We start from the raw sequence: 15,859 nt of genomic DNA, 5'->3' as shown, positions 1-15,859 counted from the left end.
GAAATGATACTCAAACTTCCTTCTTCCCATTGAAGAAGTGATCGAGTTATTGGAAGTCTGGATTCAAGACGGTACAATCAAACTTCCATCAACAAACGGGGAAATGACTGTACGTGTTTATCCAAATTCTTGAAAAATTGTCCGAGACGCAATTTATAAGAGAGAACGTTGGGTCATGCTAGTGAACCTTGAGACAAGCGAAGTTACCACGTACGACTCCAGAGTTGTTTGGATCAAAAATTTTCTCAGGATATATAAATACTTGCCATTGAGTTGATTTGTTTGCGGCCGAACACAACCCTATATTACCTAATTTATTTACAGTCTTAAGATCCCACCATTATAATACCTATAAGTGGTAGAGATCTTATAGTGAGCAGGCAGTCGCAATTATGAAGTTGAGCAAGCAAATCCTAGCTACTCGTTTTATGTTACTATTTGGGTGTAATTTTTGACTGCTATCTTTTGGACTTAAATTTCAGTGAAAACTGATGTTGGAGTGTGAGGTTGTGCCGTTGATTATAAGTAACGACTGGCAAAGATTAATGGCCGAGGTATCAGGAATGGAAATTTTAGAGTTCTCATGAAATAAGGAATCTGGGTGTTGTTTCCTAATCCTGCAGGGAAGGAGTATCCGTGCAATAAAAGGTCAGCACCAAAGAATTGTATATATAATTTGAGACCGAAATGCTGGCCTTGAAAGTTACGCCAAAAGCTTGAATTCTAGAGCTCCTGTCCCCCGACCAATAGAATTGGAGGTCTCCATTTTTGCAATTTTGGATACACGTCAGACACCCGGATTACCTAGTGCTCCCCCGTCTAAAAACTAATCTCCAAACCCTGATTTTCTTCTCTCATATTCGCTCCTAATCCTATGAAATTCCATGGCGGAAAGAACAGCGAAATCCCGAGCATGCTGCTACCATCCCTAATGACAGACGATGCACACCATAAGTTAACTGTATTCACGTACAAAAAAGAAAAAAAACAGAAATACAAACCCAACTATTGTATTGTCTATCGATAAAGGTATTGCTTTTAATCAGTCAAGGTATTTCTTTTAACCACTCAAGGTATTATTTGTGCGAATTCTTATAAATCCAGAAGTTTTTTTTTTCTTTTGAACTTTGATCATCTCACATTGTTTAAATATAAACCTAATCAGAAACCCTAAACAGCTTAAGATCACTCTTCCACTTCCTGCTGTTTATTTTAGAATCGACCCTTAAAAATAAATCGATCTAATTCGGGTCTTCATATCTCTTTGCAGGCATCATAATGTTGGTTTATAAATCAATTATGAAAGGCGAGGAGAAAGTGGGGTTACTTGCATACACGTTGCAGGTCAAAGATATGTTGTTGTAGAATTAGTTGAGAAAATCCCTTTGTATCCATTGATTATTAACTGCGACTCATAAATGATATGTTGTTGTAGAATGCTTTCCATTATATAATTTTATTTTAAAAAGAATTATATGCTCCTGTTTTAGTTTATCTTATAGGCTTTTCCCATATCTGCATACAGTGAGAAAGATAATTTATCTGCTATCAGGTATGAGCTGGATTGTTGCTGTGAAGTTTTCAATGTTTTGCATGTATGTCCTGTGTTCGAGTTCAAATGTCATTGCTATTCAGTTTTTTTGTCCATTAGATACTTCAGTCACAATATGTATGTGTTTGGTATTCCCTTACCGTTGTACGTATGCTAATGTTAATATTCCCTACTATTACAGGTCTGATGAGGTTATAAGAATAGAATTTCGCTTAATGATAGTATTTGGTGGCATTTGCGGAGTAACATTATTAATTTATTATGGTAAACTTTTTGAAATTTTATGAGCTATGCTTTCTATATTGCTATTTTTATGATCAAATATCTGATGGCTTAGCTTAGAATTATTTTTTGTGTACATGTGAAATTTACATCTACGGAGCTTCGCCTTATCATGGACCTGAGATAATACCAGGAACATGTATGCCTAATGTGCTTTATGGTATGAAAAAATTAAATAAAGATATAATAGGGTTGATGCTTGAGATTTTCCTTTATATATGTGCTCTATCAATAGTTTGATTCATGCTAAAATAGCAGTTTTTCATTTATTAACTTAGGAATTTGAAACTTTAGACAGATTAGTTACTTCTAAGTGATACACATTTCAATAGGTACCTCATAGTGAAATGTCTTACGGAAATTGCCTCAGAGTGTTTACCACTGCAGGCATCGCATATTCTTATATAACCATGACAACAAACAACAAAATGTTAATAAATGCCCAAGAACAAGGAATCATGAGAAGACATGCAGGAGTATTTGCTAGATTAGTTTAAGAACCATTCTTTGCGGCAATATCATATAGCTAAAGTCTCCTTTGTTAGGGGATTGATATGCATGAGTTTTTGTAATGAATTGTTATATTGGTTTGACGGCTTAAAATTCAGTCGCACCAGCCACCACAATTTTCATTACCTTTCTCTTAGAGCTAATATTTTCTTAATTCAATTTGATTAGGGAGGATAATAACATTCTTGGATCTCGGCCACCTGTGAAAATGGATAGCCATGTCTATCAAGATTAAGTGGTTCCCCAAAGCTATGAGTCTATAACTCCTTACTCGGAAAGGTCATTTTGAATTTTTACTCATCATTCTTATTTACCCGTAACCACAGCAACCATTTTTGGGGTGTACTTGCTATCTATAAGAGTACATGAGTTTTTGCATCCATGTTTGTTTGCACCAAGTAATATACATTGCTTTACTACTTTTTCACTGCCATCTTGAGGTCAGAAATTTTTGATTACAACTGTGATTTCCTTTCCAAAATCATAAGACATTTTTTTTAAGCTGATTCTCATTTTCTTTTAAATTATTTATTTCAGACTATTGTTTCGGCTCCAACTAGGGAGAGGGCCATTGAACATATGAACAGAACTCTCAGTAGCACTGTTATTACAGGTTAATAGTCTCTTCCTTGAGTCAGATTATGTCAGATCAATAGAAAACGTTAATTCAATGGATGATCTGGCCTCCTTTTAGTTTTCTAGATTATTTGTTCTTTTATTTTTCAAAATTATCTTCCTTTTGCAGGGGTTCCTACGATCATTCAATTGTAAAAAATAATATTAGACATTGAGGTATATGAACTCTTTAAGATAAATATGAACCAAAAATAAGCGTAATTTTTCAGAAAACCTAAAAGGACTTCCACTCCGTGTAACTCTGATTTCATACAGAAACATGAATAAGAGTTAGCTTTTGTAAGATGCCAGTGCTTATCGTTAATGTTGGTATCACTTCTTTCTCACTTGCAGCCACAACAAAAATGGTGCTATCAACACATCCAAAAGAGAGAGTGAACATGACTTCCTAGAGAAAATTTGTCAATCCAACTTGGTTGTCACCTACATATTTGGCGGCCACCACTTTCTTAATGAATTGAGTGTTTGTTTCAAAGTTAATATAGAGATACACGGTAGCGATAGGGTAGATGTTTATGTTAAGAGAAGAAAATTTCCTGTTGATAAGATTGTTCTCGATGATTATGATTGTGAAAATAGGGTCAGGATTTCTCTTTTTCTTTCTAGCTTTACTCCGTTTCTCTTTTAAGACAAGTCATTTTATGATATATGTTTGATTTTAGGAAGGATCTGAAGGGCCATAAAAGACAGTTCCATCTCGAAGTTCTTCAAAAAGAAGAAGAGCAGCGGAAGTTTACGAAGAGAAGGTTGTCCAATTGATTTCCTCTTTGTACACTCTTTGAAGGCTCTGCCAAAGAAGCTTGCAAGAAGTCAGCAACATCTAATTCTAATTTTGTTAAACCGACAAACAACACGAGTAGGCCAGCAATCACGGAACAATCCAGAAAGGTACTAATCCATCTCTTTATAAAGTTGAAATTCAAGTTAGGTAGTATAGTTGAAAGTGCATCATATGCATGTTACTGTCACTAAGTTTAAGATGCTATGTATGGCCTTGAATTCATATGATTGGCTTCATAGTGATGATCGTAACATGATTCTAACATCTAATGTCCACTTTCTCTACTCTTGCCCAAAAACTGTTTTGTCAACATAAAGTAGTGTACTATCATATGTGATTGATCTTGGAAAAGAACCCCAGGAAAATGTTTAGGTTACTTAAAATTTTACTATTTCTGTTATTGCAGGAGATGATGAGCGAGCCTTTTTACATTCAATCTTGATACGAGCGTCTATGAGGTGACTGCCTAATGGATCAATAACTACACATAAGAGGAACATTTTAGCTAGCATATATTATTAAAGAAAATCGAAAGAGGTCAGTATGTTCTTTATATCATAACTGAATGCTTGCTTAGTGACAAACAAACTCTTATCCCACTTAAGGATAAAAATGTTTACAACTGAGAAAAATAAATCACATTCCGATTGGGCTTTATTCTATTCGTTCATATGTGAGATACTTTCGTAACTGTTGCTACGACACCAGCAAATACAATCAAAAGGAATCAAAAGACAACAATGTTGATGATGCATAAAAAGAAAACCATGTATAAAAAGAAAACCATGTTGGGGGTTTATATCTTTGAGACTCTGACCAAACTTGCGCCCACAGGCACAAGTATAAACTTCAGCCCGTGCAAAGCACGGGTTAGACACTAGTATATGGATAAATTCGATATCCCAGTGTTTTCTGTTTTTGCTGTCGAAAAGAGTTGAGACTTAGTTTATTCGAATTATGCTTAGTTTAATAAAGTTTCTTCAAGTTTCAGTATAATTTCTGTTCAATAATCATCATAAATCTAGAAAGTAGCCTAGCTAGTATCCTCACTATATCGTGGTCAGTCATTGATTGCATACCCTATTTGATCATGCCTCATTCTTGTGTACACGTGTCTGTGTCTAGGAAATTCATACTCTTCTGCTTTTTTGGAAGTTCCCGCGGTTTTGTTACTAAGTCTTCTATGTCCTCTTCTGTTTCCAGACGCAGATATGGCTTCACATCACTTTTCAATTGAAACCGAACGTTCTCTTGAGGCCACGAAAGAAGGCATAGAAAGGTATCCGGGCCCTAAATATACTGACAAGGAAGTGGAGGAGTATATGCGTGCCTCTTCACTCGAAGTGGAAGTTGAGCGCATGCTTACTCAGGCAAGACTTGCTCTCGATTTGCAAAGAAGAAATGAATGGAGAATTTTTATGGGGATTGAGTCAGGGAGAAGAACTGTAATATCAAAAAACAAAAGCCTGCAGATGGAGAAAAAGGCTAATGTTATAACTTTAGCTGACCTCATAATCTTTCCAGAAGTAGGAGAACAAGGTGGAGAGGCCGTTCCTGGCACCCTTGAAGTCCATGCAAACGGGTTCATCTTTTTTTTTTGATCGATTGCAAACGGGTTCATCTATACAACCTCCAGTCCCGATATCCGTTTTCATTTCTTGTACAGAGATGTAAAGAAAGCTTTCATTCGAGTTGAAGATGAGAACAGGCTGCCTCTCTTGCACTTCCATTTGCATTCCCCCATCAAGGTGGGTGCAGAAAAGAGACAGAATATCCAATTCCATTTGGTGCAAACCAGGGATAGTGCCCGTAGCGAAGAGCTAAAGAACTTTGTCTGCAATGTTCATGAAAAATGGACATACATATCTGTACTCCGTAGTTATCCGTTTGGTGGTGCTGAGATTCATAAAAAGGATGAATTTCAAGGAAATCTTCCTTCCAAGGAAACAACCGTCTTTGGCATGACTTATGCTGCAGTAGTTGGGCTTGCAGATGCACCTTTCGTTGTGGCCGACCTAGACGACATCGAGATTTTTTATCTGAGGCTTAAACCTGCGGGAATAGATATGACGATTGATTTCAGGACTTCAAGCGTGATGTGGCTCAAATCAACTCAGTTCCCATAGACTGCGGGTCCATAGTGAAAGAGATAGCAGATTCTCCGCGGAAGATCTTCGTTGATCGTGGCGGAAGATTTTATGATCTTGAGAATTTTAAGGCTGCAAACTACACTCCTCAAGTATATAATATATTATGCGAATCAGATGATGAAGGTTTCGTTAATATTATGCCCTTATAATCAGAAGTAGGTCTGGATAATATTAAACAAGATATGTTTTCAGTCTGCAGTATGTCCTCCTCCTGCGTAATCATGCATCAATATTCATTAATTATCTAATTAATGAATTTAATGATAATATCCTAGTAAAATACGGCACAAACCTCTACACTTTAGAATATGATGGTTCATCAGCATTATTGTCACATACACTCGACAGAATTAGTTATCCACTCGAGCGTTCGATATATGATGTAATATCGGGTTCTTCAAATGGATTGGTTTGCGTAAGTAAACTTGATCGTGATGGTATAGTTTGGAATCCAACTACCAATGAATATAGAGTAACACCAAAATCAACTACACTACCAGCTGCTCAAGTTATGGGTTTGGTTACGATGAATTAAGTCAAGATTACAAGTATGTAAGAATTGCGACTAGTTGGACACACGAGAAGTCTGTAGTCGATGTCATGTCAATGTTTTGCATAGGTGCCTATGCATGCTTTATAGTAGTCGCGTGAATGGTGGTTATGAAGTATGGATGATGATGGATTATGGAGTCAGAGAATCTTGGATGAAGCTTTATAAAATTCCTACACTCATTGAATTTACATCTTCTCGGTCAGTTCAGTGCTTGAAAAAGATGGAGTATTTAAAAAAGGGCGAGATTCTACTGCAGATTGAACAATACGGGGGAAGATATGCTGGTGATGAGGAGGAGGCTTTGGTCATATATAACCCAAAGGATGGAAGAGCAACCAAAATTTTGAATAAGAGAGGTTTATCAGGAGGGGGATTCCATGTGGAGACTTATGTAAAGTTTCACTGTCTCTGGAGTTTAAGATAAATGGATAGCATTAGCAGGCATTTGGTGATGAAGCGACATTGTGAAACAAGTTCCCAGGTATATACGACCAATTTACAACTAGGAAACTTTTCTAAGAGAGTTTTTTTTCCTGTTGAAGAGCATTTCATCTCCCAGATGTACTAGTTTTGTGAAATTAGATTCTTAACTAATTTATTGAATTAAAATGACTTCGCTTTTAAATTAGATGGTAATCTAGCTAGGTAGACGTCATAGATGAACGCAAGTAGCTAGCCTGGATGTGGCGTACCCCCTAACACAACTCTAACAGGAAGTAGCCAGCTGAAAAAACTCTCTGTTTGAAATAGATGTACACACAGCATGTTCCTTGCAAGAAAGGAAAATTGAATAAACATCAGAAAAACTTGATTCCTACCTCATACAAAACCATCGATTGTCTGTTAGTCAACCACAGAGTGATTCTTTTGACAGGGCTATAAAGGTGGATTGAACATGAAATTGCCAGAAAATAAGTACACAAATACAGGGAACAAATTCAGAACCAAATTGTAATTACTTCTAAGAGGAAAAAAGAAAACTGGTATTCACTAAAGTCATTCTTTTCGAAGATCAATTCCAGCTTTCTTGGCAACTGCATCCAAGCCATTCTTTTCAATTGTCTTCAATGCCTTGGTTGATAATCTAAGTTTGACATAACGGTTCCCTGCTTCCCACCACACCCTTTTGTACTGCAAGTTGACAAATTGCAGCTTCTTGGTCTTGTGGTTTGAAAATGAGACTTTGTTTGCCCTGTTTGCTTTCTTCCCAGTGAAAGGACATATGCGGCCTGAAAGAAATGCAATTCATAAACAAAAATTAATCACTCAATAGAGACAGACAATTACAAAACTCCTTTGGTTCAACCCAATAAATAAGATCCGTGCAGTTTGAAGGATCCAAATAAATACTTCAAGGTTAGTTGGATTGGAATTCCTCGGTCACATTTCTATATAGATTATGCAGAGTTTCTCGTAAATATACTATTATCATAATAAAATTATCATCTTAAATATTCATTTTATTCCCAACCTTCATCATGCTGAGAAGGATGGAAAAGGTATTTGGACGCTAAACTAGTAAACATACTGAAACCAAACAAGAAGCCTGGAAATGAAATTCAAGCATTCTTTTAACCATGACAGCATGTGCATCAAAATCATTTATCACCCATTTCATAGAATACCTTGACTGCGCAATTTGACAACACATTAACTTAACCATTTGTAGTATCAGTTGTTGACATTCTATCAAACTGTTGACATTCTATCAAACTATTATCGTAGTGAAGACATAATGTTCAATCATTTTATACTAATCTCTAAAGGATATTCTCATTCATAAACTTCTAATATTCAGTCAGAACCATATACTTCAAGTACTAAAACTTTTCAAGCATACTTCTCCCAACATGTTTCTATTATACAGACTTAAATTATTCTGTATTCTGCTTTTCACGCTTTCTTTTCCATCGGATTATTATATCCAACTCTATCTTCAAAACCCAAAGTTAACAGGAAACTAAGAGGTACTAATATTTCAAAATAATGAAACAATGTCAAACACTATATGACTCTTTATTCGCCAATTACTCAATAAGCGCAAAACTTATGGTTTGCAATATGTTTTGTAGTATTACCAGATATAGGATTCACTCCTACACACAGTATTGGCTCGGGTAAGCAGCACACTAGCTTAAGATTTTAAGAAAAGATAGAAGTAAACTAATTCGATACTCTATTAGGGTACAAGATTGGATATTTATCTGATACCCTGCATAGTAAAGTAGTAGTAATGCACCCAAGTAAGGCAAAAAGCATTAGAACCTAAAACTATTCTGGCGATTTAACAGACAACAAATTACAAATTACGAAACTCTTTATAAGTAGTTATGCTGATAACATTCATTACAGACTGAAGAATTCTCATATCCTTGATCATAGACCGTGTTTTCTAATTACTCAAATTGTCTGGCTTTTATACTGCAATTAAACGAATTTCTCAAAAAACCCACCATCAAATTGAATATCGAAATGGTAAATAACAAGAGAAACCACTAAAAAATTACATAATGTAGTTGAAATTATAAGCAAATGACAAAAACAAACCCATTTCCAGAGAAGAGTGGAGTTAGTAACCAAATTGGAAGAAAAGAAAGAGAACTTACGGGCAACGGGTTTAAGAGGAGCATAAGAAATGGGTGTAGCAGAATTTGTAGAACTAAATTCACCAGTGGATAACTTAATGCCACTCAATTGAGATGTCAAGAATGTCAAATCAGAAGAAACCCTAAGTTTCAGAGACCCAGATGTAGAAGAAGAAGATGTGTCTATTTTACTGAAGCGAAGACCGGTCAACATAAGCCCTGATGCTGCCGTTGCCATGGTTGTTTTTTCTTTCTACTGATGATGTTCTTCTCTCCCTTGCTCTCACTCTTTTTATCTCTTATCCAAACTCTCTTTGCATTTCTTTGTAAGCTTTACAGTACACAAGAGAGGAGGAGATAATGCAAGGTACCGCTATTTGCACCCAATTTTCTTATAAGGCTACTCTGCCCATTTTTACAGTACACAAGAGAGGGACCACTCTGGAGGGGAATTTTTTTTTTTTTTTTTTGATGCAAACAAACTTCTTGTATTGGTTAAGATGTTTTACATAAACAGATTGATCATCTCTGATTTCCTTAATAAACATTTCTGGATGTTACAATGATACTCAAAAGAAGACCTGTCAGTTCTTGACTTGTTTGCGATTACATGTGTACCATTGTTTGCAGATCTTTTAACATAGTTTACGCTAACGCAAGAAACAGAAGTAAGCAAATGCCTTATTTCTTCTACAATCCCTTGATTCATCCAGTGGACAGAAGAGGTGGCATGCCTAACAGAGTTAATTACATTTAAACAGTCACTTTCAAAAGTTACTTTCTACAAGCTTTTTTCATTGGCCCATTGTATAGCTTCTTTCAAGGCCAGACATTCAGCTTGCACTGGATCTATTCCTCCATTGAAGAATCTGCCTCTGATGCCCGCGCAGTTTTCTGTTGAATCACGTATAATTAAACCAACACCAAAATTAGAAGTATTAAAATCAAAAGAGGCATCTAAATTTATTTTAAGCTCATCTTCTAGCGGAGGAGACCAAGATTGGTTATATTGTATTGTTGGAGCAGTATCTTTTCCTAAACATTGCATTACCATACTCTTAATGAAATATATTGTGGAATATACATTTTGGTTTTTATTTTCAAAAACTTTAAGACATCGGTTTTTCCAGAGAAACCAGGAAGTTATAGCATTCGATAAATCGAATGTCTACATTTTATTGAGACGGTTTGAATCAATGAATTGATTAAGATAAAGATTGTTGTTTACAGGACATGGATGACAATATATACTCAGACTCGATCTCTCATTCTTTCTTTACATTGCTCGCGTGTGCTGCACACACTGGCCAACACTCTCACACACGAGCCAGATACACACTCACAGTATACTCTGTTATTACCCTCCCTCAATCTCTAGTGGGTTGCAAGACCACTTGAGATTGCACTCGCACATGACAAACACGAGCCAGACACACACTCGCAGGACTCTTGGAAGATAATAAACTGCAAAAGCTGTAGCAAGAGAGTAGCATAGTACATAAGGGAGACAAAACTGGAGGTGCAGTTGGGCTGTAGCAGTACTTGATGCGAATAGAAGTAATAGTTGTAGTAGGTAGGCGTTGTGGCAACACTACAGAAGCCGCTCATACCTGAGACGTCGCAAGTGTAATAGCGATGCAGCAACAGCTGGGGCAGATAAATGAGATAACATGCCAAAAAAGAATTGTGACCCCTGTAATCTTTAATGAAACCCTGCACCACTATATTTTGTAACCACACTCACATGCTCCATGAATGAACTTTAATTATTGAATGCCAACATTTGAGAAACAGGTGGAGCAAAAAGAGAATAACACCTACTTATGTATAGTCCCCTACTCATAGATGAACCAAGGTGCAGTGTTGAAGAACTGTAACTGGTAACGATACTGGTAACTGCGCTGTAGTTGTTGGTGCAGAAACAACGACAGTGATAACCCAATATGAAGCTAAAGTAACTAGGAGAAGAATCACTTATCTGATGGCAGTAGTAGTCACAGTTGTTGAAAATCAGTTCATACCTTGCAGTGTAACAATGCCATGATGAGCTGGTGCAGATAGAAGTAAGCAACATAAACCAAGTCTTGACAGAACAAGAAGCATACAGATTGACACAACAACAGTTGGTGCAAGTGAAATAGCAGCATAGTAGTAGAAAGGAGCACATTGGCAGCAGCAGTAGGTGATGCAGACAAAAGTAGAACAACATGACAGAATTAGTGGTAACAGTGTATAAGAAGGTAATGTAGAAGACAAAATTAGAACATACACAGCTGAACTGTTGGACAGAAATTGAATGATAAATCCCTTGAATGCAGGAACTCACCAAGCACCATAATGACAGACCAAACCGAAGAAGTAACATTGTGCAAGGTTTGTCATCCACTAATCACCGTAACTGGCAAACTCACACGCATTCACACCATACAATCTTTACGCAGAACAATGTATCAACTGCAAAATGTGCTAAGTCATCACCAGGTGTTGATATTATAACGACGAAATCCAAATAAGAATTGTGTACCAGCTGCACAAACTATCACTTGTAGCACAGTTAACCCTTGAAAATTGAAAATTACAGCAAAAATGTGAATTTCAAGTATTGCAGCTCCATCCATCAACACATAAAAGACATTTGGCAGCATCAATTGTGGTATTATTCGAGAACGTCAACAATCAAGAGATTGAGCAACTTATGAAAGCACTTATTAAAGTACCCATATTATTTGCAATCGAAGAAAAATTGAAACCAGCAAACAAAGATGTAGTCTGGCATTATTCAGCAACATGGAAGAAAAAAAACAATAGAAAAGATAACTAATCTAGGCTACTTCAGAATTGAAAGTAGACTCATCAAAGAGAACATCATCCTGAACTTAATATAACTCACCAATTCCAATACCATAACATCATCTTCAGTTTCATCATTAAACTTGCAAGCCAACTCACTCTTGAAAAGAAGACTGTACCAAAGTCAGTACCAATGGGATGAAGTGATAACAAGCTAATTAAGCACATATAGTGCAGCAAACTTACATTCCATACACTCATCAATACACATCTGTGATTTAAGAGGAGATTTTTCCTCACTTTCAAGTGGAACAACTTTAAGCTTCTCTCTTATCTAGACAAGGTGTAGAGGAGATAGGCATGCTCAGACTCAAAAGCTTCAGGTATCAGCACAAGTAGGACTTGATTAAAAAAATATATGCCACAATTCTAGTTATGATGAAAAAGCTTTTGAAGACAGCATTTTCTGTTGTTGAGCCAGTGATGTAGAAGCTGAACACATGAGGTTAAAACCTAAAGTAATCTAAAGATAACAATGGAGATTACCAGCAGAGACTCAAATTTCAGTTGATGAGTTAAGAAATTCCAATCTTAAACAAGCAAACTGGAAATTGGAAAAAACAAGAGCTCAAACCCCAAAACTGAGTTTTAGATCCAAAATCATGCTTAATCCTCTTGACGACGTTGCAATACTAGCATCAGGATCAGATACAACTTCACACTACTTAACCATCAATAATCACAACTGCATACTAGTTTCATCAAAACAAACTCTATGAACAGAATTAATGAAAATTAGAAGAACTCAAACCTGTGGATCCGTAGACTCCAACTTCAATACGAAAATCAAACCCAGAGACATCATGTAAAACGCAAGATTCTTCAACACATTGTGAGGACTGCCTTGAAGTAAGATATGAGACCAACAACTTCTCAATCTTCTGCTGAATCCAATCGGTAGAACGGCTTTAAGTTTTCGCCCTAACTAGACCGTAGTGTAGCAGACTAGAACACGCTCAGACTATCTCCGCATCAGGAATCAAGAGCAGCAGATCTTGATGAAAAAATTAGCTGCAAAAATAAGCTAATTATGATGGAAATCTTAGGTGGAAGATGAAATTGGAAGATGGTGTTGTAAGTAATCTAGATCTGAGATGTAATTCTTTGTAGGATGAAGAACAATCTGTAGATTTTTGATGAAGAACAATTAGAGTTGTAAGATGTTGTTGATGAACAGCAGCACGAGATGAAGATTCAGGTGAATCAGTGGAAAAAGTGGATCGATACCCTCAGAAATTCATGATTTCTGAGTCTGATACCATGATAGCATTCGATAAATCGAATGTCTACATTGTATTGAGACAGTTTGAATCAATGAATTGATTAAGAGAAAGATTGTTGTTTACAGGACAGGGATGACAATATATACTCAGACTCGATCTTTCATTCTCTCTTTACATTGCTCACGTATGTTGCACACACTGGCCAACACTCTCACACACGAGCCAGACACACACTCACAGTACACTCTGTTATTAGGAAGTTATCATCACAATTAAAACCAAATAATTCCAGCTCTGAGAATTAGAAGTACTAGAATTAGAAAACTAGCTTGCAATCCAGTCATTAACATCTATATGTTATTCTTTTATGGTAGCAACATTCATATTTAGCCAAACTGACCTTGAGTAGTCACAGTCGATAAGAAAATGATTTAATGTTTCTTCAGCTTGTAAACATCTAAGGAAATTGGTTTCAATCTCATTTTTGTATCTATGTAGCTTTACTCTATTAAGCACTATTCTCTTCAGGCATTTCCAAATGATGATTTAACTTTGTGAGGAGCTTTCATTTTCCATAGTTGTTTCCAAATAGGTTTTGGAAATTCATTGTTTCTATGATTAATAACCTGAGCTTGCCTAGCTAAAGCATTATAAGTTGATTTAACTGAGAGTTCACCCGATCTGTTTGGTTCCCAAATAAGTTTACCACTACCATATTGTACTAGATGCATTTTGATAATTAAGTCTGTTGTTTCTCTTGGAAATAAATCCTGCACAAGCTGAACATTCCATCTTTTTGGATTTTGGAGCATAAGATCAGAAACATGAACTATTCTAGCTGGCTCTGGAAAATTATCATTTGGAGTGGGAGGAACATCTAAACCTCTAACCCATTTATCATACTAAACTAAAACTTTTGTTCCACATCTGACATCGCATCTATGAAATTTCCTAACATATTGAAGACCTAATTCAAGCCCTTTCCAAATCCATGACGAGTTATTATGAGGTTCTTGAAGATGAAGAAAGTTACAATACGGAGAATACTTAGCCTTCATAATTTTAGTCCAAGGTCTATCCTCTTATGTACATAATCTCCAGGCTAGATTTATAATTAGAGCATTGATATATATAACTCTAAATTTCTAAAAGCCAACCCCCTTCGTTTTTAGAAAATCTAAGAGATCCCCAAGCTATAAGATTTAGACCTTTATTATTTTTACGACCCCACCAAAATCTTCTCTGAATTGAGTCAAGCTTGGAGATATTTTTTTATGGAAGCTTAAAATTACTCATATAATGAGCTGGAATTGAATTCAGAACTGCTTGAACTAACGTTGTTCTAGCAGCAAGATTTAGTGTTTTAGAACACCAACCTTGAAGTCTGTTTTCGTAGGAGTCTTAAATTGCACTAAAAGAGTTAGTTTTTGATTTACCTAGGAGTATAGGAAGGCCCGGATACTTATCTGAAGAGCAGAGTTGTTTAACTCCCAACATATTCCGAATTGAAATTTTCTGATCTGGTGAAAGATCTCCAGTAATGAAAGCCGAGGACTTCGAAAAATTAATCATCTCCCTAGATAATTGGCTAAACATGTAGGCTATAACTTGATTTATGCTTCTAGTGTCAGCTTGGAGAAATAACATGCAATCATCTGCGAATAACAGATGATTGATAGTTATTGAGTTCTTAGCAACATGGACTCCTTGTAGTAAGCCAAGAGCTTCTGCATGCATTAGAGACCTTGTAAGGTATTCCATTGAAATAATAAAAAGATATGGAGATAATGGATCTCCTTGTCTAAGACCACGAATAGGAGTATAAGGTTTTCATATGCTATCATTCAGACGAATCGAAACTGTCGTTGTCGAAATACATTGTTGAATGATAATACGCCACTCTTCACAAAAGCCCAAGGAAAGAAGCATTTTATCAATGAAATACCTTTCCACTCTGTCGAAGGATTTCGACATATCCAATTTCAAAGCAACTAGACCTTGTTTTTTCTTAGATCTCTTCATGGAATGTATCAGCTCATGTGCCATGACTATATTAACATTAATATATCTTTTTGGAACATAAGAAGCTTGTGTGGGGGAAATGATTTTGTCCATCAGAGGTTTCATTATGGTAACTAAAAGCTTTGATATTATTTTGTAAGTTATGTTACAAAGCCCAATGGGTCTGTAATCATTTGGTGTTGAAGGATGATGAGTTTTTGGAATCAAACATGTAGTAGTTTGGTTTATATGTGGAGGCATTTCTTTGTAAATGAAAAAAAAAATCGTCATTTTAATAATATCATCTCCAATAGTTGGTCGTTGTGTTTGGTAAAAACCTGCCGGAAATCCATCCAGGCCTGGAGCATTCCAACCTGGGATACTTTTAAGCACATTATAGATTTCATCATCAGTTGGAATAGATATCAAAGCTTCATTCTCTTCTGAAGAAATGATGGGATGGATAATATTGAAGGAATCTTCAGTAAATACAGGGTTGAGGTAGCAATAGTAGAAAAATGATGAGTAAGAAGATTTTCGAGATCTTTTGGAGCGTGATATGATATCTGGATCTTCTCTTATTAGCTATAGAATAGAAGTAAGTTGTGTTATTATCTGCCTCCTTATTCCAGTGATCTCCAGATCTTTGTTGCCAAAAGTAAACTTCAACGTTTTTCCAATAATTTAGCTTTTCAATAGTGAGATGAATATCATGGGAAATATTGTCATTATAAGG

The 15,859-nt window shown here is 36.1% G+C and overlaps 1 protein-coding gene and 1 long non-coding RNA gene across 7 annotated transcripts; one reads left to right on the top strand and one right to left on the bottom strand.

Moving 5' to 3' along the window:
* Nucleotides 1-825: 825 nt before the first annotated feature.
* On the top strand, nt 826-6,178 carry LOC113296902. Of its 6 annotated transcripts, XR_003333195.1 has the most exons (10): nt 826-1,029; nt 1,271-1,344; nt 1,526-1,595; nt 1,734-1,816; nt 2,513-2,623; nt 2,882-2,957; nt 3,314-3,560; nt 3,643-3,868; nt 4,168-4,298; nt 4,965-6,178. It is a non-coding gene; the product is annotated as an uncharacterized LOC113296902 (long non-coding RNA). The 6 variants fall into 6 exon arrangements; XR_003333190.1 differs by lacking the exon at nt 3,314-3,560; XR_003333194.1 differs by having other exon boundaries at nt 3,314-3,868.
* A 1,052-nt stretch (nt 6,179-7,230) lies between these two features.
* Nucleotides 7,231-9,400, bottom strand: LOC113296901 (50S ribosomal protein L28, chloroplastic-like). Its single transcript, XM_026545263.1, has 2 exons — nt 9,071-9,400; nt 7,231-7,693 (listed from the first exon to the last, which is right to left on the bottom strand). The coding sequence occupies exons 1-2, from the start codon at nt 9,285-9,287 to the stop codon at nt 7,461-7,463; spliced, it is 450 nt and encodes a 149-aa protein (XP_026401048.1). The 5' UTR covers nt 9,288-9,400; the 3' UTR covers nt 7,231-7,460.
* Nucleotides 9,401-15,859: the final 6,459 nt, after the last annotated feature.

The sequence above is a fragment of the Papaver somniferum genome, chromosome 7 (assembly GCF_003573695.1).
Source record: "Papaver somniferum cultivar HN1 chromosome 7, ASM357369v1, whole genome shotgun sequence".
NCBI lineage: Eukaryota > Viridiplantae > Streptophyta > Magnoliopsida > Ranunculales > Papaveraceae > Papaver > Papaver somniferum.
Note: the sequence above shows the minus strand (reverse complement) of the source record. Positions and strands in the feature narration are given on the sequence as shown.